The sequence below is a fragment of the Lactuca virosa genome, chromosome 3 (assembly GCF_052849685.1).
Source record: "Lactuca virosa cultivar CGN04683 chromosome 3, Lactuca_virosa_CGN04683_v6, whole genome shotgun sequence".
Taxonomy (NCBI): domain Eukaryota; kingdom Viridiplantae; phylum Streptophyta; class Magnoliopsida; order Asterales; family Asteraceae; genus Lactuca; species Lactuca virosa.
The window spans coordinates 439,485,990-439,512,417 of NC_136428.1; the positions used below are offsets into that span (position 1 = coordinate 439,485,990).

The following is a 26,428-nucleotide window of genomic DNA, read 5'->3' on the forward strand; positions in this document are numbered from 1 at the left end:
CACCAAAGCAGGTACAGAACTCACAAGAAAAGTACCTATGCATATCATGATATAAGCACAACATCTCAAACTCAGCATAATAAATGAAATGAAAAAAATACATACCAGCCACGACATCGGGCGCTGCGCGGACCTCCTCCGCTGTCAACTGGAAGGCTCTCCCGCGAGCCCTCGGTGCTTCGGCCTTAACTGGCCGACTCTCAGTAGCTTGTGCAGTAGCAGGGGCAGATCCCTGTGTTGATCCCTATGACAGCTGTGGGCACTCGACCCTCCGGTGACCCGTCTGGTTGCAATGAAAGAAAACCATAAATCCCTTGGGCAGTCGTTGGCTATCTGCCCCTCCTTGCCACATTTGTAGCAAGCACCCGCTCGACACACTCCATCATGTCCCTTGCCGTACTTCCCACAAGTGCGGCCCTTCTGGCCTCTAGATCTCGTATCAGCGGGCTTAGCCCGCTTGGCTGCCGGCTGAATCTGTGCCGGTCGCCTGTCCTTCCCCTGAGACTCGGCCTCCTCCCTGGCCTGAGTCTCCAGCTCAATCTCTCTCTTCCGGGCATTTTCTTGGAGCTCAGCAAATGTCCGGTAAGTCGAGTTCGCCACGAACTCGCGAATGTCCCTCCTCAGTATACTCAGATATCGACTCTTGCGTGCCTGCTCAGAAGATACATGCTCAGGGCAGAACATCGCCCTCTCGTGAAACATCCTGGTGATCACAGTAAATACTATGTTCCCTGCTTAAGGGACAAGAACTCCTAGGCCAACCGTTCCTTTTCCACCAGGGGAACATACTCATCACGAAACATGGCGGTGAACCTCTCCCAGGTCACCGCGGTAAGCTCTGCAAAAGTGAAATGCGCCGTCACAAACTTCCACCAGTCCTTCGCTCCCAAGCGAAGCTGGTTCAGCGCGAACCGTTCCCTCATATGCTCCGGACATGAACACGTGTAAAAGCATCCCTCAATGTCAGAAATCCACCTCATCGCAGCTATCGGATCCTGCGTCCCATCGAACTCTGGTGGCTTCGTGTTGCTGAACTCTCGGTACAGCAACGAGTCACCTCCCTGTGGCCTCGCGGCAACGACAGCTGCGGTGGCTGCAGCATAGGCAGCCTCCGATAGAGCAACATATCGCTCATCAAACATCTCAATCAAGGTGGTCTTGATAGACCCAAACATCTCTGGAATTTCCGCCCGGATGGCTGCGGCCACCTCCTCATGAATCAATCGGCGAATCTCCTCATCGCTAACCCCACTACTCTCTGGAGTGCTGCGTGTCCCAAACATGATGCCTCTGAAACACAAAATAAAGAAATCAGAGACTTGCTCGAGTATACTTTCACTCGATAACTCAACCCTACTTGTCCCCTAGTACCCTAAGGATTCTTACTTGGACTGCGCACTGATCCGATGTTTTCAGTAGTACGGGCCCTATACTACCTTCCACACCGCATCAGCATTCATTCAAAGTCCTCCTCCTAGGATCCCAGATCACAAGTACTCTACATCTCGCTAAGCATAGGCTACCCTTCGGTAGACTTCTCATAAGCTCCTCATTGCTACCTACTCATTCTCGAAGCATCTCATAGCAGCAGTAATCTCCTAGGCTAAGGCATCACAAATCAGACCACTCTAGTCATAATAGGAATACCTAGCCTACTCTAGCATGCATAACATATCATATCATATCTCATAACACATAAAGTAAGGGTATTTTGGGAAATCACCGTTCGGGCGCTGACTGATCGTACACACTGCTTCTTTCCGCTTTTCTCAATTTCTTTTACTTCTTAGAAAAATTGTTTCTTTTATGAAAAAAACTTTCTCAAATCCTCAGTTTGAGTTCAGATACGCCCGAAGGTGCATCCGAATCCCTCAAACCAAGGCTCTGATACCAATTTGTAACGACGTAAATTTTCAAAACAATTTTTCATTTTAAAACATAATTTCATTCATAAGATATCAGAAAAATCCATTGTATCACATGTCATCATAATAAAACAAATCCAAAGATCTCTAATACATAAATCCCATCAGTGTGTACAGATCATGCCGGCGCCTTCCCGCGATCCTCACTGGTACCTGAAACACATCACACAACACTGTAAGCATAAATGCTTAGTGAGTTCCCCAAAATACCACATACACACATACGCCACTCAAGGCTATAGCTCTACAAGACCTTCCGGTCAATGTGTCTCAGGGGACTTCAGTCCCACAATCCTGGTAGACCTTCCGGTCCTACCCGTAGTGACCTTCCGGTCCATATCATAATGACCTTCCGCTCCATAACATAACATAGCACATACATATTGAATAACAGTATACATCGCATACTCCTCATAGCACGTAACACCTTCCGGTCACACAAATTACCACTCTAGGTAAAGTATAGTGAGAAGACTCACCTCGTACGATGTCGGATAACCTCTCGTGCTCGGTAACCCGACCTAGCCTCCTCCTATCAACATAATAACATCTATAATCAATACTTTCTCTTGCCCTCATTTCTAAGGAGTGGGTAGAAGACCATTCTACCCCTCCTAGATCTCTCTCTAGAACCAGCTTGACCAAAACCCTAAGGTCAACTGAAGTCAACGGTCAACTTTGACCAGACTCATCGAGTGCACTCGTGTGACTCAGCGAGTCCAGGCGTCTTCCGAATCCTCATAGATCCTTACTCTACTCGTCGAGTTAACCTTTCACTCGACGGGTTACCACTGGTCATGAATCGCGGGTCAACCCGACTCGACTCGTCGAGTCCCCTTATGGACTCGGCGAGTTCCTTCCATGGCAACACTCGAATGACCTTCTGAGGTCAGATCTATTTCTCTATCCTATAGATCTGACCTTACCATACTCAATAATCACGTAAAGGTCCGACCTTTACACTCATGCAACGTTCAATAAGCTTCTTTTGGTGAAATAGCCTCTAAAATGGCAACCTAGGCTCATATCTCTAATGGAGTAGCATAAAGCAGGGAGGTTGGGGCTCTCTGGACCTCTCAAGGTCCAGTTCCAGAGTTTAACACTCAAAAGGACATCATAAGCATCATATCCAAGCCAATAAAGGATATAGAAAACCCTAGATCCAAGGGTTCTACACCAAAACATAAGAAGGGTTCGATTTAATACCTCAAAGATGGAGTTTCCTTGCTTGAAACCACAGAATAGCAACCTCCTTGACCTTCTTTTGTTGGAATCTCCTTCTTCTTTTCAAAAACCACACCACCAAGGATTAAAATAGCCCTTCTCCTCACACCACACGCTCAAGCTCACTAGGGTTTCTCTCTCTGGACTGGTAGCCGCAAATGAGGGCCATAAGGTTCCTTAAATATGGCACATGCCTGGGGATTTAGGGTTTTCATCCACAACGCCTACTCGACAAGTCTACTCTTGGACTCGTCGAGTAGTTCATTAAACTTACGTGGCCACCCCGCTTCTACTCGACGAGTTATAGCACCAACTCGTCGAGTAGATCAATGATTCTCAAAAACAAATAATTAAAATAATATACCTGGAAATCCGGGTGTTACAATGCAAGGATTGAAGTAACTGATAAAGATCATCTTATAATTATCTAATTAGTACGTCTATTAATTATTTCTTTAGCCCTTTTCTCGCGTAGATAACATGGCTAGATTCCATATCCTCGGAGACCCATACTTTCCTAACGAAGGCGATGTTGGATGGCTTGAAGAGGAGCCAGAAGATGATCATCCAATCCCTTTGGATGATCACCATGCTGAAGACTTTTCTGATGACTCTGACTCCGAGCCAGAAGTCAACAACCTACCCCCAGTAGCTCCAAACCCAAACCCGAACCCTCGACCAGCATTTCAAGGACTCACACCTCTGTGGGCAACAAACTTGAACAGATGGAGTCAGGAACAGGGTCAACCCATGCCCTACAATGGGGATCGAAGTTTCTATAACCTGAGCGAGGGAGGCTCAGCGGACAGAGTCCTGCCCTTTCTGGTACGCAGGATTGCTCGAAATGATGAACAGGGTAGGGCGGCCATCAACCGAATCATGGAGGTTGATGCCGATACGGGAGTCAATACCGTACGCATCCGCCAGCTGGAGTCTGCTCATGCAAGAACTCAGAACCAGAATGCGGCCCTGCAGAGAGAACTTACTGAAACCCAAGCCGAAGTCAGGGAACTTCGAGCTCGGCAGGCTATGTCTGAAAGGCGCATGAGGGGCATGGAGCGTCGTCTGTCAGAATCCAGAACTCACTCTAGTGGTTCTCGTCGCAGATAGAGCCTACTCAACTTTCTCTTTTGGATATAACTTAGTTTATGTAAAAACTCTAGTTTAAATTCCTATCTTGGTGAAGAATTTGGATCTGTTAAGTCTTGATTAGGTCGTAGTTCTGTCAAAATTTTCCCATCTTGATTGATGTAAGACCTACTTCTAGGTCATTTTTCCCGAACTTATTACATCTGTAATACCAGTATTATTGACAGATATCTAACCTCATGGAATTTAATATCCAAATGCTATCATCTTTTAGTACTAGATCTACATTCAATCATACTATTCAATTGTGTTGTTGGGCTACGGAGAGTTAGTCCATGAGTCACTCTCATCAATTTCTCTATTCTTACCAGTATCGTCATCTTTGTAAACTTTTAGTTAAAATATGCCTCCGCGCCGATCAACGAGACGCGATCCTCGGGTAACTCCAATACCACCACCTCCTCCACAAATCGATACGGTAGCTCTAAATGTTGTAGTAGCTGTGGCTGTGGCAACAGCCATGGCTCAATATCATTCTTCCAGTGCCACCGGAGGTGGAACACCTGTTCATTCTACCCACGGTGAGGCCCCCGTGCGCTCGAGAGAGTGCTCCTACAAGGAATTCACAAATTGCAAGCCAAAGTCCTTTAAAGGGACTGGCGGAGTCATTGCCCTCTCGCAATGGTTCGAGAAGACCGAATCGGTCTTCGAAATCTGCTCCTGTCCAGAAGGGAGCAAGGTCAAGTTCGCTGCTTGCACCTTCGAGGAAAAATCCCTAACATGGTGGAATAGCCATGTCAAGTCACTCACTCTAGTGGTGGCAAATGCTATAGGCTGGGAAGCTCTTAGAGAGCTCATGATAGAAGAATACTGCCCGAGGGGCGAAATCCAGAAATTGGAACAGGAACTATGGAGCCTATCCATGAAGGGCTCCGACATAGTTTCCTATACCGCCAGATTCAGCGAGCTGGTGGCCCTATGTCCCAACATGGTTCACACGGAGGGAAAGAAAATAGAGAGGTACATCTGGGGGCTGGTGCCTCCATTTCAGGGGAATGTTTTAGCTTCAAACCCCACTACATTCGATAGTGCCAAGCGATTGGCACAACGGCTCATTGACCATGGGGTCCTTACCCCATCGTCAACAACAACAACGCTAGCCATATCAGAACCCTCCAAAGCCGCTGCCAACAAGTGGAAGTTCTGGGATCACAAGAAGAAGTAGAAAGCTACCAAAAAGCAGCAGGTCGTGGCGGTTCATGCTGCGATGGCACCTGCCGCTGCTGCTCCGGTAAAGCAGTACGCGGGGAATTTGCCGAAGTGCAACAAATGTAACTTCCACCACACATGAGCCTGCCGGGAAATGCAGTGTTCAAACTGCAACAGGAAGGGGCACACTGCCCGTTTCTACAAAACTCCGGCGAGGCCAATCAACCAAGTCCCTAGCACTGGTGTGGGCCAAGCTTGCTACGGTTGTGGCGAAGTGGGCCACTACAAAAGGAACTGCCCGAAGGCAGGGAATGCCAGTGGAGTAGGAAGAGTTTTGGCTATAGGCCACGAGGAAGCAGTTGTCGACCCCACAGTGGTCACTGGTACGTTTCTCCTCGATAACTCATATGCATGCATTTTGTTTGATAGTGGAGCAGAGAGGAGTTTCGTGAACCAGAAATTTTCTCACTTGCTTAAGAATAAATCGCATGCACTAAAAGAACCGTTACAGTAGAAATGGCTAATGGAAAGACAGGGAGTACTAGCTGCATATACATAGGTTGTACTCTAACTCTAGATAGCCATTCATTTTCAATCGACCTCATGCCGGTCTCAATTAAAAGTTTCGACGTCATAATCGGCATGGATTGGTTGAGTGCTCATCGTGCCGACATTTTGTGTTACGAAAAGGCTGTTCGCCTTAATCTTCCGTCTAGCAAAACTCTAGTAATTTACGGCGACAAACCTGACACTAACCTTAGCCTCATCTCGAGCATTCAAGCCCAGAGATTCTTGCGAAAGGAATGTCGTGCATTCCTTGCTCATGTTGTCGATGTGAGCCAAGAAACGAAATACATTAAGAACATTCCATTCGTACGCGATTTTCCCGACATCTTTCTAGAAGAACTCCCAGGATTACCTCCACAACGTCAAGTCGAGTTCAGAATCGACTTAGTTCCAGGGGCTACCCCAGTAGCCAAATCGCCCTATCGTCTAGCACCTGCGGAGATGCAAGAACTGTCCGGTCAACTTAACGAACTGCTCAGCAAGGGCTTTATAAGACCAAGCTTCTCACCCTGGGGAGCTCCGGTCTTGTTCGTCAAGAAGAAAGACGGATCGTTTCGTATGTGCATTGACTACAGGGAGCTCAACAAGCTTACCATTAAAAATCGCTACCCTCTGCCTCGCATAGACGATTTGTTTGACCAACTTCAAGGGGCGAACTTCTTTTCAAAAATAGACCTAAGATCCGGGTATCACCAGTTACGAGTGTTAGGGGAGGATGTTCCAAAGACAGCCTTCCGAACTCGTTATGGACACTACGAATTCGTAGTGACGCCGTTCGGATTAACCAATGCGCCCGCGGTATTCATGGATTTAATGAATAGGGTGTGTCGTCCATCAGTTCGTCATCGTCTTCATCGATGACATACTTATCTACTCTCGTAGTAAGGAGGAGCATAGTCAACATCTTCGACAGGTCTTGGAAACACTACGATCGGAGAAGCTCTATGTGAAGTTCTCGAAATGCGAATTTTGGATCCGAAGAGTCGAATTCTTAGGGCACGTGGTTAGCGAAGAAGGAATACACGTGGACCCTTCCAAAATCAAAGCCATTGAGAACTGGTCAGCACCGAAGACGCCTATAGAAATTCGTCAATTTCTAGGCCTCGCTGGCTACTATCGCAAGTTCATTCAGAACTTCTCACGGATTGCGAAACCTCTTATGACTTTGACCCAGAAGGGCGTGGCCTTTGACTGGGAAGAGAAGCAAGAGAAAGCGTTCCAAATGCTAAAGCGAGCCTTATGCACCGCATCGATACTATCCCTCCCCGAAGGGATAGAAGACTTCGTGGTCTATTGCGATGCGTCAAATCAAGGGCTCGGCTGTGTTCTGATGCAGCGAGGTAAGGTCATCGCCTATGCCTCAAGACAGCTGAAGACACACGAGGTCAACTACACCACTCACGATCTTGAGTTGGGAGTAGTAGTGTTTGCTCTGAAGATCTGGAGACACTACCTGTATGGTACAAAAAGCACTATCTTTACAGACCACAAAAGCCTACAACATATATTCGATCAGAAAGAGCTCAACATGAGACAACGATGGTGGGTCGAACTACTCAGTGATTACGAATGCAAAATTCGTTATCATCCCGGCTAGGCCAACGTAGTAGCTGACGCCCTAAGTCGGAAAGAATACTCTGGTCGTAGAGTCAAATCATTGACTATGACTATCCATTCACACTTGTCCACACAAATCAAGGAAGCTCAGCTCGAATCTTTGAAACCTGAAAATGTGGCGGGTGAATCCCTGAGAGGGATGGATAAGAATTTTGAAAGTCAAGGGTGGCGGAGCCTTATATCTCATGGATCGGATCTGGACACCGAAACACGGTGGTTTCAGAGACTTGATCATGACCGAACGCAACAACATTCGATATTCCGTCCACCCAGGTTCAGATAAGATGTATTTGGATCTTAAAAATTTATACTGGTGGCCTAACATGAAAGCAGAGATTGCTACCATCGTAAGTAAATGCCTTACTTGCGCCAAGGTTAAGGTCGAATACCAGAAACCCTCAGGTTTACTACAGCAGCCGGAGATACCGAAATGGAAGTGGGAGCGGATCACGATGGACTTCATAACCAAGTTGCCCAAGACAACGGGTGGTCTCGATACCATTTGGGTGATCGTAGACAGGCTAACAAAGTCCACATACTTCCTGCCTATCAAAGAGACGGACAAAATGGAGAAGCCAACAAGAACCTATATTAGGGAGATCGTACGACTGCATGGTGTTCCTATATCTATTATCTCCGATAGAGATAGTAGATTCACTTCGAGGTTCTGGAAGTCGCTACAAAGTTCCCTAGGAACTAGGTTGGACATGAGTACAGCCTACCATCCACAGACCGACGGACAAAGTGAGAGGACTATCCAAACCTTGGAAGATATGTTGTGAGCCTGTGTGATCGACTTTAGGAAGGCATGGGATACTCATTTACCCCTTGTCGAGTTTTCCTACAACAATAGTTATCACACGAGCATAAAGGTTGATCCATTTGAAGCCCTCTATGGCTGAAAGTGCAGATCCCATCTGTGCTGGGCTGAGGTGGGTGACACCCAGTTAGCTAAAGGACGAGTTCCTGACAGCACTCTCACCGGTCCGGAGATCATTCGGGAAACGGTAGAGAAGATCGTTCAGATTCGTGAACGATTGAAAGCCTCTAGAGACCGACAGAAAAGCTACGCAGATAAACGAAGGAAACCGTTGGAATTCCAGGTGGGCGACCGTGTTCTATTGAAGGTCTCACCCTGGAAAGGCTTGATACGCTTCGGAAAGCGTGGAAAGCTAAATCCAAGAGACGTAGGGCCTTTCGAGATTCTCGCTAGAATCGGCCATATAGCTTACAAACTCAACTTACCCCGCGAGCTTAGTAACGTACATTCTACTTTCCACGTCTCGAACTTGAAAAAGTGTCTGTCCGTCGAGACTCTTGTAATCCCACTCGACGAGATCGAGATCAACGAGAGCCTCAACTTCGTGGAAGAACCTGTAGAGATCATGGACCGGGAGGTCAAGCAAACGAAGCAAAGCCATATCCCGATAGTGAAGGTTCGCTGGAATGCCAAGCGAGGACCTGAATTCACTTGGGAGCGCGAGGATCAAATGAAATTAAAATATCCTCATCTTTTTACTTAGTTATTTTTAACTACTTATTTGCTTAAACTCTAATTTCGGGACGAAATTCCCTCTAACGGGGGGATAATGTGACAACTCGAAATTTCTATCTTGTACAACCATTCACTTCAATCGAAGTCAGACTTGTTTCTGCTAACTTTTAGCACTGTTTAGAGTCAGTTTGAGTGTTCTAAACCCTAGTACCTTCAAGAGGTAATTATAGGAAGTATACTCTAGAGTTATATGTGAAACATTCAAGTCTCAAAACTCCAAGAATTGGAGTTTACGGCCATAAAATGGAGTTTACGGCCGTAAAGTCTATGGTATATATATGACACTTAGTCATTTTTAGTCACTTTTACCATTTTAAGCCAAAGAACTCATTCTCTCTCAAGTATCATCCGATTTTTCACTAAGATCTTTAAGATTGTAAGTGTTTCTTCGCTTGATTAGTTGATATCCTTCAATATCTAGTGATTGTACATGATTTCATCCATGAAATCTCTTTATTTTGATAGATCTTCAAGTGTTCTTCATTTCACCAAGAACACCAAGAACACACACTAGTGTTCTTGGACCTTAAACACCCTATCAAGCTTCTATATTGTAAGTAATCTTGCCTTAGCTTGTTATATGCTATAATCACTTGATAAACAACTAGAAAACACAAAGAAATCATGGACAAAAGGGTGTTTACGGCCAAGGCAAACTCCATTGGCCGTAAACTCTACTTATTGGTGCAAAGTTGCCACAAACACCTTCCTAAGCCTTGGATCTAGGTCTAGAACACTTCCAAGATGAGTATAGGACCTTAATCATCAAAATGGTACAAGATACCATGAGTTTACGGCCGTAAACTCATTGGGCCATAAACCCATGGGCCGTGAACTCATGGGGGTATTACCATTTGGGCCGTAAACTCCTATGTGAGGCCCTACACCCCTTAGATGCAACCCTTTGTACTTCTAACACTTGAATCAAAGTGTTTTCCATGTCCTAGGGTGTCTTTACTTGCATAATTAGTTGTTTAAACACTAATTTTAAACATATATGTGTCATTATATGATACATAGGATCCGTGTGTGTGCTCAAGTCTTCACTTGACACCTAGCATCCTATACCACACTTTCATCCAAACCACTCACTACAGGTGAGTTCATACCCCTTAATCTACCTTTTAAATGATTTTAAATGCTTTTATGGGGGGGAATACAAGTTGAACTAATATAGTTATTATATAAATACTTTTATTAAACTCTTTTAAACTTATATTTTGTCAAATGCATATCTATATAGATATAGTTATATAAGTAGGATTGAAAGGACTTAGGACTGATAGCTCGCCTTACTTCCTGTTCCTTGTTTGGTTGTGGACATAGGTTATCGGTTGTTTGTCCGAAGGTCGTTTAAATCTTAATTATATATTATGTATATGTGTATAGATATAAAAGTTCCTTCGTTCAGTTCAATATCTTTGGGTAGCAAAGGTATACAAACATGTTCATTCATACAAACAAGATTGCTAGTAAACTATAATAGGTATAGTTTAGGAAGTTACTAATACTATTACTAGAACAATGAAACATACAAAGAGTCAGTTCATACATGAGTCAATACATACTATTATGAGAAACTAAGAGAACATACTATTATGAGAAACTAAGAGAACATACTATTATGAGAAACTAAGAGAACATACTATTATGAGAAACTAAGAGAACATACTATTATGAGAAACTAAGAGAACATACTATGATGAGAAACAAAGAGAACATACTACATTCTAGACAGAGAGAACATACATTACACTAGTACATACAAAACATATACAAGAATACTATAACATAAATGTGAGCCACTGTTTCGGGGCATGGCATCACCTGTCATGGCTCATTTTGTATCCAGAGTATCCTAGAAGGAGAGCGTGAATTTGTGTGTAGATCTATATTGGACTGACTATCCTACACCTTGTTGTTCGCTACAGTGGGACTTGCAAGTCTACGGGTGCCAAATGTCATTTCTTCCGACGTCTTTCATCATCGTGTTTTTAGTCGATAGTATGGTACAATCATATCACATTATACCTTAAATAACAATTGGTTTGGTAGTTGGTATAGAAGTAGTTACTATAATACAACACTACAGTACTTTATTATTTCCCCATTGCATTCACATTGTGATCTTTTCACATAAAAGGTAATGTAAAACTATATTTTTGGTTAATGATAGTCACACTTAGGAAAATACACACTCTTACAAGAAACAAACATACAGAACATTTGATGCCTTGGTAGAAGGCTACGTTTAGTAGAAAATATAGGATTTTCTAGGAGATACAAACATTTACATCAAACATATACAAACATTTACATCAAACATTTACAAACTGATACATCAAGCACTTACAAACATTTTCATACAAACAATGACATTAAAATGCTTATGAACTCACCAGCTTTAAAGCTGATAAACTCTTTCAAAATAACTTGTATTCTCAGGTCATCAGTAGACAGGTACTAATGCCAGGTTTTGAGAAGATGGAGCTCGTTCAAGACTCATCTCTTATTTTTTATTTACATTTTTGGTGTCTTATAAACTTCACAGAACACACTTGTATTAAATTATATTATTAATGCAATGGATGATGTTGTTGCTTGTTTACTACTTTGCTTTGTTGTGATACTGTACATGACGTCCTCCACCCCCGAACGTTTCCGCCGTTCCGGTTTTGGGGTGCGACACATTCCAACCCAAAACATATAATAAAACAAAACATTGAACATTCCATGTGAAGGCAATATACTTCGAGAAATCAACCCAAATAAGTAGATTGGTATCAGAGCTATTAACTATACTGAATTAGTACTTTCTTAGGAAAGCATGACTATAGTTTAGGGCTTACTCTGTTAGGTTTAGGTATATCCCTTAGCCTAGTAATATAAAGTACTATTAATTATACTACTAAAGGACTACTTACGGGAGCGGTGACAAGGATAGACATGTCGATTTGGGTTGCTGGGTTTCAGAACGGCTATATGCTAAAATGATCCTGCCCTTCGACTGTCCTGACTGGCCGGTGCCTTATCAGCTAGACCTGAAGTAACGAACAATAATTAATAGAGCATGAATACAACAAATAATAAATATAGAGTCATATATGAAGACTCAGACCCGCGATGAGAATACACCTAAATACCCGGAATGTTTTTGATCTCAAGGATTTAGATCAGATATTCCAACTAAAGTTCATATGTGCATAGATCTTATCACAACTAGGTGTAGGTGTACAACTATATTTTATTATGATCAGATCATATGAACTATTTAAAGTGGGAGTAATATTTGATAGACTAAACACTTGGTGATCTAAAATGTATAGGAACTAAACAAAATGCCTAGAAGAAGTAGCGCTCGGCTAAACCTTAACCAACGACCAGAACCAGAACAACAACAACCGCAACCACCACCACCAGAAACAAACCCTCCAATAAGTTCAGCAGAACTTGAAGAAATCATAGCTCAGAGAATCGTTGAAGCTCTTGCTAATGTCATAAGAGGAGGAGTTAGAAACGAAGGCAATGTAGGGACCGCCAGGATGTGTACCTACAAGGATTTTATGAATTGCAAACCTAAGAGCTTCCATGGAACGGAAGGGGTCGTTAGCTTGACCCGGTGGATTGAAAAGACAGAATCAGTATTTCAAATAAGCTTCTGTCCTGACGAATGTAAGGTACGATTTGCTGCGTGTACCTTCGCTGATGCAGCACTTACATGGTGGAACAGCCATGTGAATACAATGGGTATTGATGCCGCCAATTCCATGCAATGGGAAGAGCTGAAGAGGATGCTAGTAAAGGAGTATTGTCCCAGGGAGGAAATACATAAGTTGGAACAAGAACTGTGGACCCTAACCATGAAGGGTTCAGAGATAAATGCTTATGCTGCTAGATTTAATGATCTTGCGGTGATGTGTCCAGCACTAGTAACCCCAGAGTATAAGAAGATCGAGCGATATATCTGGGGTCTAGTATCACAAATCAAAGGAATGGTGATCGCATCAAAACCTACAACATACGATACTGCAAAACGTATAGCTCATCAGCTAACCAACACAGAAATCCAAGTGGGATTTATAGCTGAGTCTCCCGAATCTGGAACGAACAAGCGCAAATTTAATGGGAAGAATCCCATACAATCATCTGAGGAGAGACAAGAGGTGGCAACTAATTATGCAGCCACAACAGCAATACCCACACAACCACGACGGTATGAAGGAAAACTCCCAAAATGCACTCAGTGTAGCCGTCACCATCTAGGTAACTGCTTTATATGCACTCACTGCAAGAAAAAGGGACACATCGCCAATTTCTGCAGGAGCAAAACACATACAACAGAAAATCAAGGAACAAACACTGGAACAGGCTATGATGGAGGAAGAGCGTGTTTTGAGTGCGGTGAAATTGGACATATCAAGAAGGAATGTCCAAAGTTAAGGAGTCAAGGAAGTTAGGCCGTGGCAGGGCATTCGTAACAGGAAGCAGAGAAGCTATCCAGGACCCTGCAGTGGAATCTAGTAAAAGATAAATTTCAGGACGAAATTTTATCAACGGGGGGAGAATGTAACACTAGTCAAAAGTAGGTCAATAACAATCACATGTGATTATACCAATCATGTAAATGTGATTTTGTTAAAACTAGTAATGTAGTAAACTTACTATGTATTTCATGATAATTCTAATACAAATATGAACTTTCATACATACTTTATAGTATAAATCAAAGTATACGTCCATACGATTCCAAAAATGTAGAGAACGTCTGAATCTGACTTCGCGTGAAGAAGTTATGACAAACCGAACACTATAAATCTCTATAATAATATGAATTTAAAATAGACTTAGAATTAGCTATTGGAGTCTAAAAGAGAGTTGTAGTGCTCGGAATTACCTACGCGTGGATATAAAGAACGTCAAAAACAGAGTTCGTATGCAAAAGTTATGGCCTTCCGAAGATTTCTCTGTCAGAAACCCTAATTTGACTGAACTCACGACGTGAGGAGTCAAACCGCCATATTTCGGATCTAGAAGGTGTGACGAGGCTGGGGGGGATAAGATCCAAAATCACGATGTGAATATTGATATTTCACGGCGTGAGGAGTCATTTTGCCACCTTCGGAAGCTAGAAGACGGATGGCAAGTCTACGAAGAGATAAGATCGAAACTCACGACGTGAACAATGAGTTTTTCACGTCGTGAGGGCCAAAAATCTTACTATAAATAGCAAGATCGACCCCAACCATTCTTACACCTGAACTTCTTTCTCCTCTCTCCTTTGCTGAAGCCCTCTTGTATCCCGAGCCCCGACGACCTCGTACGCTGACCGTTTCTGCTTAGATTACATAAAATCACGCTACTAAGGTGAGTTTCACGGCCCCACTTTCTAATATTTCGGAGGAAAACGCATGCTAAATATTACATATACGTTATTATTATGTTTATATGATAGTATATTAGTATCAACGTAGATAGTTATAATAACCGGGATATAGTTATTTCATATTTGAAAGTATACAACTATCGTAAAGTTGTTAGCATGTTATTGTTATAGTAGTATATTAATGTAGATCTTGAGTTATACTTAGGATTCTATATATATTTTGTGTGCGATATAGTTCCGAAGTTATATTCGGAAGTTCTATATGTTAAGTTATAAAGTATGTTGCTATTATTGGTTTTATGTCAAGATAAAACTTGGTATGTTATATGTTGTTATTGTTAGTTTTATGTCAAGATAAAACTTAGTATGTTATATATTGTTATTGATAGTTTTATGTCAAGATAAAACTAGGAACGTTATATGTTGTTATTATTGGTTTTATGTCAAGATAAAACCTGATTTTAATTCTAATTATAGCTGTTGTAGTACCTAAGTATTATAAATATTAGGAGTAATGTTAAAAGCATAGTCTAATAACTTAGGGTTTTAGACATGAATATGATTTTACTACTAGAACTAACGGAACTCGACAAGTCTACATGAGCTATTGTATTCATCAACTAAGATTGGAAATCTTAGGGAAAATCCTCTGACCTGTAACCGTTAATCCCGTGTGAGCGAGGAAGTCGTGTATGAATAAGATACGGGTTGACAACCCCACTCGTGGTTGCTAGCTACAACAAAACCGTGTGCGAGTGACGAACTGTCCTTTTGTTTGTTTATTGTTCCGACGTTGATGAAGCGTGTGGAACTTATCTCAAGATGCGAAACTTGTAGCATTAAGCAGAGGTTTGAAACTAGTCATATAGCCGTGGTTACGGACTCATGGTAGCAAATTGTTAGAAGCATTATACTTTGTCGTTATACAGGTATTAATGTTAAGTATAAGTTTCCCAAACACTTATACTCTAGGTACAAGAAACTGGTAGGTATAATACTTGTATATTAAGTAGATAATTATACCTAACACACATACTCGTATAAAATTGAAATAGATTTATACGTAGCGGTTTTACTCGTATAGAATTGAAATAGATTTATACGTAGTGGTTTTACTCGTATAGAATTGAAATAAGATTTATACGTAGCAACTTTGGTTTCTATGGAATTACAAACACTTATATTCATAGTATATGAGACTTATAGGTAAATTACTTATTTGGTAAGTAAAAGTTTATACCTAGGATATATATACTAAACGTTGGAGAGTCAAAATGATATTTTCAAAACTATACTTTTGAACTTGGAAAATGTATTATTTTTATATGGAGTCAAAACCTGTGGACTCACCAACTTTATGTTGACGTATTTTAAATTGCATGTTTTTTCAGGAAGTTGATAACTATGATACGAGAAATGACGTTACACCGCCCGGTGTTTCCGCCGACGGCCGGGGTGTGACACCTATGGCCCCAAAAACGTGGCTAACTCTTTTGGAAGAACCCTAGGACGTTTTTGGTGTTCCTCATCCTTCTCATAAGTCATCCTCTTGCTCTTGGTGTTTGTAAACCATTAGAGGAGTGACATTTGTGACTCTAAGCTCCAAGGATACGATATTCAAGCCATTCTATAAGAGGTAATCATCCAGATCTACTCTTACATGTTAATTTCGATATTCATATGCTAGATCTAGGGTTTATGAGCTTTGGATGATTATTGCATGTTCATTAGACAAACTAGATCCAAAGCTTTAGGGTTTGCATGTACACCATAGGATTGATGTAGTGCTCATAACCCATCAGTGGTATCAGAGCCTAGGTTGTTTGTTTGATGTATTTGATGCTTGTTTAATCATTCATTGCCTGAAAATCGATGTTTTTGGTTATCTGCCTGACTGACTCGGTGAGTCAGTTAATGCACTCGGCGAGTCAGGCTGACTCGGCGAGTCCAGTCCCTGACTCAGCGAGTCCCGCGGTCACACAGAGGATATTTCAAGATTTTGACCTATTTTGTTGTGGGATAATTACCAAAAACGTTTTTCATTAATAAAATCCGAATTTTATGAATATTTGGTGATTATCCTTACCAAAATAGAAGATAATTACTTGTTTTATAAGATAAATATTAATTATTTGTAATTTTTGTTTTGAATTATCTAGTAAGAAATTGAATTAGGTCAAATTTAGATAATTACCAATTATTTGATTGTTTTTAATTATTTGTAATTTGATCTAGATAGTTTTGAAAAGTTTCAAAACTTGCCCTCAAGTTTTGGAATTTAAATTTTTTGATTAAAAGTTTAATTTTGAAATATTTAAATTCTAAACCCTAATGTTTTGAAAAGTTTCAAAACTTGCCCTCAAGTTTGGAATTTAAATTTTTGATTAAAAGTTTAATTTTTGAAATTTTAAATTCTAAAACCCTAGTTTTGAAAAATTCAAATTACACCCTTATGGTTTTATTAAGTTAATTAAAAGAGAGTTAATAAATCCATAATGATATGGTTTATGTTTAATTAAATTAAAAGTGTAATTTATATAAAATTAAACCACCTAGTACTTTAAAAGTGTAAAATACACCCTTATACTATATATAACATTAAAAGTCTAATATTATATATATATAACTTAAACTGCTGGTCTTACCGTTAGTAGGCCTCATTCACGAAGCCGATCTATAAGGGGGGGTATAAGGTTATGGCCTATAAAATGGCCGTTTAATGGGTGTCCACTCTCACCCACCGCTTCCTTGATTGGTGGAGGGTCGTTAGCCGAACGGGTAGGATAGGGCAAACCCTCTCCTCATTAAAAGTATAATAAATGTTAAAGTAACTAAATGTTCTATAAAAATTCCCAATCTTAGTTACTTTAGGTAAAAGTGAATTGATGCAATTCCATGAAATTACACTTTGTACCATTGCTAAGACGTTAGTGGAGCGTGTGTGGTTAACCGGCACACTAATTGGGTTCTAAGAAAAGGTGGCGAAGGGTGACTCGATGTTAGTTATAGTTCGGTGGAGCGTGTGTGGTTAACCGGCACATCGAATAGGTGACTGTAACATTGGGGGCTCCATGTATGTTTGCATGGTTATTCACACCATGTTTTGTGATCCTCGGCATCCCAGTCACAAATCGATGGGCATATTGAGATTTAAACATGCCATTGAAAAGTTCGATGAATCTCAAAGGATCTAGGAGTTTTCAATACATTTAAAACTTAATCTCTTTTTCGTTTTTCATGGTGGAAAATTAGTGAATCGTCATTCACTTACCTTCAAATGTTCTGCAATTTGGATTACGGCATCCCTTTTCCAAGTTGTAGAATATTGTGTTGGGTCCTAGCCTTAATATCTCATTTGGGTGATTTATTAAGGACTCAATCAATCAACTAACTTGAATTTTATCCCGTTTTGTAGATGTTAAAGTATGACAAATATGGTCTTCCTAAATCCCTTGGAACAAGCTTTCCACATGAAGATGATATTCCACGATTCGATCGAGGAACAAGAGATCATGCTTCACTTCCTCCACCTCCTCCTATTGTTCTCCCTAACCCACAAGTTCAAAGGCTTGAAAAGTTCAAGTTCACTCAAGCCCTTTTGGTAAGTAAACATGAAGAAGGAAAGTCAGTGTGTGCACACGTCTTAGAGATGAAGTGTCACATTGATAGGTTAAGAATATTGGGAGTCGTTGTCTGTGAGAAGTTGGTTGTTGACTGGGTTCTTCAATCGCTTCCTGACTCATATAGTGAGTTCATAAGAGAGTACTGTATGATAGACCACGACGTGACCCTCATCGATCTCACCTATTTGCTTGTTGATGCTGAATCAGCAATGATTTGGCGCACTGGAGAAGCAAAGTTGATTGGTGGATCTGCCTTCCAGACCTCCATGGACATAGGCAATGGCAACGAAAGGCATGCCATGGTTAAAAAGTTTGATCATAAGAGAAAGGCAAAGTCTGAGGTAGTTCTGTGTGATGTTCCAAAAGAGTCAATTTGCTTTTATTGCCAAGAGAAGGGGCATTGGAGACGAAGCTGCCCTATTTACCTGAGAGATCTAAGATATGGGAGAGTCAAGACGTATGGCTCCACTTCAGGTAAAATCCATTAACTAACTCTATAAGTTCCTATTTTTGATTCTTGATACATTATGTGATAAGATTACATTTTTGATGTTTTGTAGAATCGAAGAAAAGAGAGGAAGCTTAAAGGAAGAAGCATGTTGAATCTGATCGTGAAGAAATTGATTACGATCGCATGGATTCGAAGATCGGATTTTTTGAGCTGCTACCTTAGAGTGAGGATAGATTGCTAAGAAATGTAATAGCATAGTTTTTCAATTGAGTTGCATTGTAAGGACAAATTTTTCCGCAATAAAATAAATTTTGATTTTGTCTTATTTATTTATCCTTACAATGACATGTATGAAAAATTGATGTTTGTGTATTTCTATTATTAGCAATGTTGAAATGGATGTGATTCTTAGTTATGTTATTCATGGTAATGTCATAATTTTCTAAGTAAGGAAAGATTCTCATCGCCCAAGTTTCAATTGGACAGAAACTTGGAATCATACGACTTGTAATGTGTGATGTATGGATAAGTATGTGAGTCAAGTGAAGGACTAAAGGAACTAGTACAAAATGTTGTGCACTAGTCAAGTCCACCATAAATAATAATAACATTATTCATCATGATTTACTAGAAGTCTAGTAAATATGGTTATACTTACAAGATTAAGTGTAATTCTGAATCATTGAAAAGTTTCAATGAATGGCAGAACGAATAAGTAGAATCAATGAAGGCAGAAAGATAAAAGTTTCTCCAATCTAAAAAGAAGGGAGAGTACTTTTGTATCGTGTTTTATGATCGTCTTAATGATTAAGAGCCATATCACAATTGATCCTCTAAGGACATCTTAGTGCACTAGTATGGCCAAGAAGAGGAATCGGAAATTATTGAAATGGTTAAATCAAAAGGATGAGTCATACTTCGTTCCAAAATCAAGTCTTAGAGTCATACTCGAAGATTGTGAATTGAGTGACACATCTTAAGAAGATCTAACACACTCATCAAATGTGAAGTAGAAAACTGTTTTCTTACTCTTGCACGTTTGAAATTGGTAAATTGTGATGTCTTGGATAAGACAAAGATCAACTAAGACCAATTGTGTGTAGTGGTTTGTCTTGATAAAGACACACACTAATTCTTGGATATTTGTTTTATCAATAAATATTTCTTTATAAGAGAATCTAATATGTCAAGAGGTCAGTGGGAGTCTAAAGATCTTGAAAATTTTCAAGAACTAATCAAGAGTAAATCTATTAAACACTAGCACACGAATTGAGGTTTGTAACCTATCGTGTTGACAAAGATTTATTTCTATGTCATTCCAGTAAAGTTACTTATGCATATGAGTTCTACGAGTTCTCAATTGACTGCATAAGGGCAAACACCTTGTTCAATGAAAGTACATTGACTGGCATAAGTGAGCTGCTAAATAACTTGGAAGCAATGGTGGGACCCTTGATGGCAAGAAAGTAAGTATGAACAAGTTCGGTCCATAAGAGTTTGGATTTGTCATGAATATTATCTTATGATTATGGTTATGACAAATTCGCATGGATAGGAACACATGCACCATAAGATCTAAGTGTCGTAAGGTTTCTCTCATTCATGAAAATGATTGTGAGGAAACGCTTTCACTAAGAGAGATTTTAAGGAGATAGCGATTATGCAAATTGCATTCTCGAATTCGATTATGATTACGACATCCCTCTTCATAGTTCGAATTGTTAGATTTGGCGATTAGTCTGAACAATCGGGACTTAGTAATATAAGTTTTGAATTAGTTTAGACACACATGTGAGCTGTTTAAGGAAAGTTGTTTGAGTTTGAGAAGCTTAGATAAAGGCTTATCGAAGCACATCGTATTGGAAATATGAACTTTAGAAGTCAATAAGTATTGTCTTCCAGAAGTCCGGCTATTTTCTAATACGTGTCAAAGCTAGTGGGAGCATAAATGTTATGTTGGAATGGATATAATCATCATGTTAGTGGGAGCATGATTATTATTTTAAGTATTGCAAGTTGGCAATATTAATTATAGAAAAACAAAAGTTTCACTTTGCAAAGTTGCAGGGGTTGAAAAGTTGTTTTTGCTATAATTAAGGGAGAGAATGTTATACTTCGGTTCCAATCTAAAAGCTTAGATCGAGAAATTTTAATTGAATTTAGTCAAGGATATATTTATTAATTGCATTCTCAAAGTTCGATTATGATTACGACATCGCTCTTCATAGTTCGAATTTTGACAACACGTCAAATAGAAATATTATGGCAATATTATACAAAGAAACTGGTAAAGTATCACGTTTTTCTTTATGAATCGAATCCCATGCGCTTCGGGTATAGGATTGATTGCATATGCTGTAATATTCGACCGTTCTAAAATTTTCCAAATGCCTAGGGCATTTAGAGGGAAAAAGGGAATAGAACCGGATTTGACTAAAATAATTAAACAACTGTCAAGGACAATCTAAGGTTCACCAAGGATTGGTCGCTTGCGGACAATTGGAAGAATAGTCATGGATGGGCCATATTGGCATTATTATGAATAGATAAGATTCTATTTAGAATGAGTTGTCATATGTAAAATATGGAAATGTTTCCTTATTGGGAGTTAGACGTTAAGAATCTATGTCTAGATTAGAAACTTCTATGCAAGAAGTATGTTCAAAGGAATGTACTTTGAATGTGAGACTTCATGACTATGGAAATGTCTTGTAACAATCTCCAATATAACACTTTGTAATTTCATTGGCAAAGTCTTGGTGACTTTGGCGCTGTGATATTACGAAAGGACCGTTGCATAAAATGTTAGAATCTAACATATTCTAGTAGTGGCGAGAATTTTGTATTCTTACACTAATTGATTAGGAATTGTGAAATGAGCATCATTAGAAATGTGTTCATTTGATCTATTTCACAAAGTAAAGACCATAGGTAAACATAGTGTGCATGCTTGGTGCATGGGACAACTGTTGTTATAATTCAAGTACGAAGTTGATTACCCGAAACAATAAATAATGAGTAATCAATATGGTGATTAAATAAAAGGTGTTGTATTTATACTTAAAAGTTTGGGGCCATATAGGATTAGTATTATTCTTGTGTTTCACTTTGCATGTTTTGACTTCCCGAATAATAAGATTATTCAAACCCTCCACAGTCGCTCATACTTTGGAAGTAGGTATGAAAGAAGACTGTCATGAATCCGTCTGTAGATTGACTAAAGCGTTTAGACATAGCACAAGTTTTTTGCAAAGTTCATGCGTGCTGCTATAAGATTAGAGTATTGGATTAAACCCACGCTCACTTGGATCGCTTCATGGATTTTATCATGAGTGATTGGTGAGACGATAATATCTTATATTCTTGGAACCAAGATGTGTGAGTTGTATTCTGCAAGTCGGTTGCACATTGATAATATGTAAACGTACCAGTAACTTGGTGTTATAAAACATATTGTTGTGTGTAATTTGATGACTAGGTACAAGCGAGCATTCGAGTCGAAGTTTATCCGTTCCTTTTACCCAAAGTGGGATAAAAGCGATATATGTGGGCCCCTCGATGATTTAGTAATGACAACCTAAGCGCTTGGCCAAGCCGGACTGAGTTGATGTGTTCAGTTGTAGTCTGTTGTCAGTCGTCATTAATCAGAAATCGGGAAACAACACGTGAACAGAGAGTATGATTAAAATCCATGTCTCATTTCATACGATATCTAGAATGGATGAATATATGATCCCTTATCTAAAGGACAGGTTACTGATAAGATCAGAGTTCGACAGTGTCTTTGAGAGCTACGATTGCTAATCGGATTGTACTTACTTTATAGTTACTAGACTTATCCAAGTGGGAGACTGTTGGATTAGTGTCTAATCCCGTAACTATATTTGGTAAGTATTTGACCCGGTTATGCATAGTCCTTTTGGGTTGCCTTTACCAAAGCAACTTGATAGGATGATTTATGGAGAAAGAGGATTAATTATGATTTATTAATATATTATATGAATAATATATTAAAGGAGAAATCATATTGTTTAATTAATATTAGTCAATAATTAATTAAGAATTAGTTTTGTGACTAAAAGACATTAATTAAACTTAGGGGACTGAAATTGTAATTATAAGATAATTGCAATTGGGCTATGGATCACTTTGGAACATAGGTTGGACGAATTCTATGGGAAGCCCATAGAAATTTGTCCTAGGGGTGTTCTAAAGGAGTCCATGGGCTACTTGGAGCCTAAGCAGTCAAATTAGGGTTTCCTTGTTTGATAACCCTAATAGCCTCACTATATAAAGACCCCTATGTCCCCAAAAACGTGGCTAACTCTTTTGGAAGAACCCTAAGACGTTTTTGGTGCTCCTCATCCTTCTCATAAGTCATCCTCTTGCTCTTGGTGTTTGTAAACCATTAGAGGAGTGACATTTGTGACTCTAAGCTCCAAGGATACAAGATTCAAGCCATTCTATAAGAGGTAATCATCTAGATCTATTCTTACATGTTAATTTTGATATTCATATGCTAGATCTAGGGTTTATGAGCTTTGGATGATTATTGCATGTTCATTAGACAAACTATATCCAAAGCTTTTGGGTTTGCATGTACACCACAAGATTGATGTAGTGCTTATAACCCATCATATATTGACTTAACCATCTAGGATATAAAATGTTTGCATAATAAAATTCCAAACTTCAAACTTCTATTCTAGAAATGAATCATTGTACCTTCCATGTTAAGGCAATGTACATTTAAATGAAAATTCAATATCTTGTGTAAATGAGGACTGATATCTTGTGGAAAGCATTGTACTTTACAAGTAAAATGCTAAAATCAGGTGTATGATGCACATATAGATTAATCTTTCTAAAAAAATTAAATATATGTAAAAGAAACAGGTTAATATAAAGAAAAAAGAAACAAAAATAAATGAGTTTAAAGGAAAAATAAATATACCATCATTATAGTTGATGTTGTTTTAATCACATGTATCATGTTCTCCTTGTCTCCTTCCCGTCATTGCTCATTACTGTCCCCTTTTCCCATCATTACTTCAAATTTGAAAGTATAATGCTTAAATAAGGAAAAACAATGAAAAAATGAAAATAAAGAAATAGAAATTAAATTAAACATTGATTACCCTTTACGATATTTTTTATTATAATATTATTGTTTAAATATTTTACCTAAAATGACATTTGTCATATAAATATAAGATTTTTAATTATTTATACTTTGACATAAGCTAATTTACACACCTAAATAACAATGTACTTTAAAAATACAATGTTATAACTATATGAAAGCATTTGGAAATTTCCAACATCATTATTAAATCTCAAAATATACTAACATTTATCTTATGTACTAAATGAATGATAGCTCTGTCAATGGATCTTATTGCAACTTTAGTGACAACACCATCGAACCAACTACATGAAACTGAAACGAAGGAGGTGTAATATGCAGTTGATCATGGACATATATTAAAATATCCATTAAAGAGAAAAGTAATCCCCAAATCCATAAAACATTGTCAACACATAACTGTAATATAACATGGAGCAGAAATGAAGAGTCTATCATTTAATCTTGGAAGATGTTATTGATCCTTCCATGTTTCAACAAAATCCCAGTCAAAATTTTAAAATTCGCTTGTGTTGTTTTTGAGCATTCCAAGTAGGACACTCCACCGATTATAGGTATTGCAATCACTTCAGGCGAAATGTTTCAAGTTTCAACATCAAATAACTTTTTATATATTTAACCTTTTTTATTTTTTTCTCAAATAATCTTTAAATATCATTCATCCTTACAACAAAAAAATTCACTTACTTGTGTTCATGATTTGCCTTCACATGCTCAGGTAGAGCACTCAAAAGGGATTCTCTAGTTTTAACTATTAGCAGCTCCTCTGAATCTGTTTGTATCTGAGAATTCAACACAATTCAACTCACTTTTATGTATTGTGAATATAAGTCAGTACATATAGTCATCTTATCAAATGTTTTATATATTATTAACAATAAACACTAAATGGAACAAAAAAGGGCATAATCCAAAATAAAAATTTTACCTCTCCCTTCCAGATGTATACTGACTCGATGCCTGTGATTGAAAATAAAAGGTTAAAAGGTCAAACTTTTATGATATATATGCTATTTAAGTCCATATATATATATATATATATATATATATATATATATATATATATATATATATATAGAATGTGGTGTACCTTATTATAAGTATTAGGTTTTTTAGTTGCATAAAGCAATCAAAATATCAATCAAATGTTTGAACTTGTTGAAGTTGAAATTCATAAAATAGCAGAAAAGATTCTAAAATTTTATATCCATTGATTGAAGCATAATGAAAACTGGAAAGACCTTAGAAAGAGTGAGTGAGATACCTGGTACTCTGTTGACACAAGCTGAAAGTTTTTCTTTGACGATGCTTGTTGCTAATTTCTTACCTAAACAAAAGGAACACATGAAGCATAAGAAAATCAGCATTCAAAAGTCTGGAACAAGTATTTGTAAGAAACAATGCAACTGTAAAAGAGTTTGTATCCGTTTTAAAGCAACTTGATTCCTTTACACAAATCAAAACACAATCCTTGAAAAATTGTTACTATCCTCATAACATGATTGGAAGAAAACATTTTTATAATCAACCTAAATAACCCCTTGTATAGAGTTTGTAATGTTAAGAAAGTACCTCGATAGCATCCATTATAAACTTATAATGCATAAATCAATCAGTTTCATCCAAATGCAAACTTCGCAGTGAACAATAACAAGAGAATCAAATTATCTGTGACGAACCTGCCTCTTTGTTCGGTACAGTTACGTACACAACGATACTTGGCACCGTCATTTTATTTGATGCTTCCACTCTATTAAGTCCTTGCGTTTTGCTACTGAAACTCAATCTAAATTGATTTAAGATGTTAGCAATTTTTTCAAGTCGCTATAACACGAAATTAGATACAAAAGCCGATTAGGGAAACGAAGAACCCTAGGAATTGGAGGAGCAGAGAGAAGCGTACCGTGATAGGGGATTGAAAGAGAGAGAAAGTGATGGGTGAAGATTGTGGAGACCCAAAAGGGGACCAAAACATACTAAGTTGAGAGACCTGCAAGTGATTGCTATAGAATTCAAACTGATTGCCGATAATTTGGTATATCAATTCAAACGTCAATGCATAACTATTAAAGTTGAAGCAAGAGGGCATTTGGGGAAATTCACTTTGGTATTTTGAGCGGGAAAAATCGATTAGGGAGGGCTTAGAGAATGTCACGTGGCAAATCTACTTATTTATTAGATTAGGGGACTTATATATATATATATATATATATATATATATATATATATATATATATATATATATATATATATATATATATATATATATATATAATTAACACTTATTTTAGGCCGGCCGCACGTCTTACACCCGAAATAATCTATATACTTATATACTTATGTTTACTTAATCAACTATTGTGCATATAAAACAAGATTCAAATTTTTAGATCAGTTTTGTTTCTTGAAATAACAATCCCTACAAAATACATAGACAAGCATGAACAATGTGATACCTTAAGTATAAATTTTGTTTTATAAACATCTGTTGGTATATTTTGGTACATTTCGTGCACACATTATCGTCATGCCACTGAATAGAAATAAGATGGTTCATCTTATTTATGTATGTCCATCACATGTTATTGAACTATTTTTAATCGATACAAATGTCAAAAAACTTCATAACACTTCTCAAG

At 38.7% G+C, this 26,428-nt stretch overlaps 1 protein-coding gene across 1 annotated transcript; it reads right to left on the reverse strand.

The window, feature by feature from the left end:
• Positions 1–24,472: 24,472 nt before the first annotated feature.
• Positions 24,473–25,878, reverse strand: LOC145165095 (protein CutA, chloroplastic-like). The gene is made up of 5 exons (XM_079083723.1): positions 25,780–25,878; positions 25,469–25,613; positions 25,054–25,116; positions 24,718–24,749; positions 24,473–24,571 (listed from the first exon to the last, which is right to left on the reverse strand). The coding sequence occupies exons 1-5, from the start codon at positions 25,876–25,878 to the stop codon at positions 24,473–24,475; spliced, it is 438 nt and encodes a 145-aa protein (XP_078939849.1).
• Positions 25,879–26,428: the final 550 nt, after the last annotated feature.